Source organism: Triticum aestivum, chromosome 6B (assembly GCF_018294505.1).
Source record: "Triticum aestivum cultivar Chinese Spring chromosome 6B, IWGSC CS RefSeq v2.1, whole genome shotgun sequence".
Lineage (NCBI taxonomy): Eukaryota > Viridiplantae > Streptophyta > Magnoliopsida > Poales > Poaceae > Triticum > Triticum aestivum.
This window is the reverse complement of record NC_057810.1, coordinates 10,982,612-10,985,450: the sequence shown is the minus strand read 5'-3', so window position 1 is coordinate 10,985,450 and position 2,839 is coordinate 10,982,612. Positions and strand designations below refer to the sequence as shown.

The 2,839-nt window shown below is 48.9% G+C and overlaps 1 protein-coding gene across 1 annotated transcript; it reads right to left on the bottom strand.

Annotated features, from left to right (window-relative positions):
* Positions 1-360: 360 nt before the first annotated feature.
* Positions 361-2,528, bottom strand: LOC123133104 (bidirectional sugar transporter SWEET14). The gene is made up of 6 exons (XM_044552645.1): positions 2,378-2,528; positions 1,859-1,895; positions 1,557-1,767; positions 1,296-1,457; positions 1,084-1,203; positions 361-991 (listed from the first exon to the last, which is right to left on the bottom strand). Exons 1-6 carry the CDS (start codon positions 2,427-2,429, stop codon positions 710-712), a joined length of 864 nt encoding a protein of 287 aa, XP_044408580.1. The 5' UTR covers positions 2,430-2,528; the 3' UTR covers positions 361-709.
* Positions 2,529-2,839: the final 311 nt, after the last annotated feature.

Genomic DNA, 2,839 nt, shown 5'->3' with positions numbered 1-2,839 from the left:
TGTGCGCTAATGGGCGGCCCATTACTGCGGACGCTTTAGCAAAAGCTTCTTCCATCTCACTATAAGCGAGATATAGCTCTCGCGGAAAATTGCCTCAAAATAAAAAAAAAGGTCTCGGTGAGATGAGTCGGATGCAATAAAGGCCCATTCCATTTCGGTCCATATAAAGCCCAGCACATCCAAAAGGAAACACATGCGCACTGTGCTTTCCTCTAAAAAGAAAGACACTCTACTACTCAAATTGTGATCCAAGACGTGAAAGAAAGGCGGATTCAGTCCAAGAAATCATAGTCGACAGAAAGTCTTCTCCCACTGAACGTGCATCACTTAAAACCATCTAACCACATGTTGGTTCGCAATAAAATGGTAATTTTTATAACAAGATTATTGCATCGAAGTGATCGACAGTGGATACTACCGGAATAAAATAACCCTTACGACGAGCAACTACGAACAGTAACACTTTGCAAGAAATGGAACATTAACGGTGGAAATCACACGCCCCCATCCTCATGCATGCATGGATGCATACTTTGTCTCCCCAGCTTCTTTGCTCCACCCCTGCCTGTCATGGCTTAACTGGATGCATACGTCCATGACACTACCAGAGCCTGGATATCAGTAAAGGTCTCAGGCAAGCCCAAATAGCTACAGTAGATACAGTAAACTACAGTATCAGTTGTGCTAAGAATCTGTCCACCACACCTGCCTAGACATGCTCGACATTGGTTGCCATGTCAACCTTCTCGACGCTGATCTCTTTGGTTTTGCCGCTGCCACAAGACACGATGTTCCCCTTCGTCGGTGGCTGGACGGCAGCTGGCGTGTTGAGCTCGATGGCAGCCGCCGGGCCGAGCTTAGCGACGTCGATGACGTGCTCAGGCAGGGGTGCGTCCACCTCCTTTGGCGCCGGCCTGGGCGTGGCATTGCAGTAGAGGGCGTAGAGCCCCATCTGGATCACCCCGAAGGCAAACCCGAGGATGTTGGGAAGCTGCATGCATGCGATTCAACACCAACATTAAGATCAAATAAAAAGAAATTTGAGTCAGGAATTGAGGGGTTCTGTTTGTGTTGTTCACGTACAGCGACGTATTTGTCCTTGATGAGGAGGCCGTAGAGGAACCAGACGACGGCGCTGATGGTGAGAGAGAGGGAGAGTGAAAAGGGCATGAACTCCACGCTCCGGGTACGCACCACAAGGCGCTGCAATCGTCAATTCATAGTGCAATTGTAAGAATTTATCATGGATCAACAAACTTCGTACCACTCTAGAGGGAGGATGCTCAGTTGCTCACGATGACGCTGAGGGGTGCGATGAAGACACTGACGGAGAAGCCGACGCAGACCCACCCAAGCATGACGACGCGCTTCTCGCCCCCGGCCAGCAGCAGCGTGAGGAGTAGGATGAGGCCGAACAAGCCCACGTCCAGGAGGAGGAGGATCTTCGCCGTGAACATCTGCATGCCATGCATTTCTGTGTCAGCACAAACCAGTTCACTCAACTGTTGAAGAAGGGTGGACTCACACATGCATGTGCAGCTGAGGTGTGTGAGTACCTTGGCTTGCTTTGGCGCGTAAACGAGGTACATGACGATGTAGATGGTTTCGATGAGACAGCCGGCAGAGTTGATGGTGATGAGCAGTAGCTCGTCGGACTTGAGCAGCGCATAGTAGATCCACAGCATCGCGCTGAAGAGCGCCACCACGTACGGGACCGACTGGAACCCCTGCGTCGACTTGCTCCGGTAGATCCGGTAGAACGTCGGCCTGCATCCCATGCCCCCATGCACCATTAGTTTCTCGTGAAACTAAGCTAGAGAGAGAAACAATGTTGAGCGCGATCAAAGCTGAGGCTTACAGTGGGGCCAGGTAGGTCATGAAGGAGATGAAGTTGCCTGCATGGAAGCAATACGGCAGTTAGGCAGCGAGAACAAGGAGACACGTGTATGTATTACATGTACAATAAATCCCCACTTAGCGAGCTTTAGTTAGTTTATTGACTTGTATGCCTGACACAACACCATATTGGACTGGAGCCCTTTAGTTAGTTTATTATACATCTTGCTTTCCCTTTTCTCCCCTTTTGTTTGCCAACTCCAACGACTAATGAACTATTCTAGATAGGATTACTAGTTTACTAAAAAGGGTAAACATCGAGGGGCCTTCAACAATGTACTGACGAGGGACAAAACTGGAAGGATTGATCACTGGCTACGTTCACAAAAGAGGAAGGATCACATGTATCCCATGGTGCAATCCGCACTAACATACTTCCCCAAGTAGGTAACATATTATGAAACGAGAATGAAAAGAAAATGAAGGGAAATAATAAGAACTGTTAAAAGATGCTCATCTATTGAGGTGGGCAACGGTATACCTAGGAGGCCAAAGGCAAAAGCCCAAGGGTGCTCAAGGGAGAGCCCACCCATTGCAAGATCTTAATTAGCTCTGGAGTTGGTGAGGATATCAGAATGTGATAGTTCTACCAACCTAGCTTGGGTACTAGCTAAGCTTCAAGTTGTACCTCCCTTGAGGTTGGATGGGTTTGAAGTGGCAAACGAGATGGGTTTATATAGACCCAGAATGAACTTGAAACCATATTTTCCACTGTTTTCATCGTTCACCCTCCCTGTCGACGAGTCCTCGTGTCTCGTCCTCTCTCGTTTGCCACTTCGACGACGGACGGGCCAGGGATCCCGGATCTGCGATGTGGTGATATAGTTAAGTGTGCTACTCGTAGAGCCTCGTTCCAACACACGATGGCATATTGGTGGAAATTCCGGCACCGTGCCGATTAAGAATAAGGTTTCCTCGACTCATGGTCCACCTCATCGGTGAG

Excerpts from the sequence above, each read along its gene's own strand:
- LOC123133104 (XM_044552645.1), bottom strand. The coding sequence starts at position 2,429 with ATGGGTGGGCTCTCCCTTGAGCACCCTTGGGCTTTTGCCTTTGGCCTC. Across the intron at positions 1,896-2,377 it reads TTTTGCCTTTGGCCTCCTAG|GCAACTTCATCTCCTTCATG; the intron begins GTATACCGTTGC and ends GCTTCCATGCAG. Across the intron at positions 1,458-1,556 it reads ACGCGCCAAAGCAAGCCAAG|ATGTTCACGGCGAAGATCCT; the intron begins GTACTCACACAC and ends CATGGCATGCAG.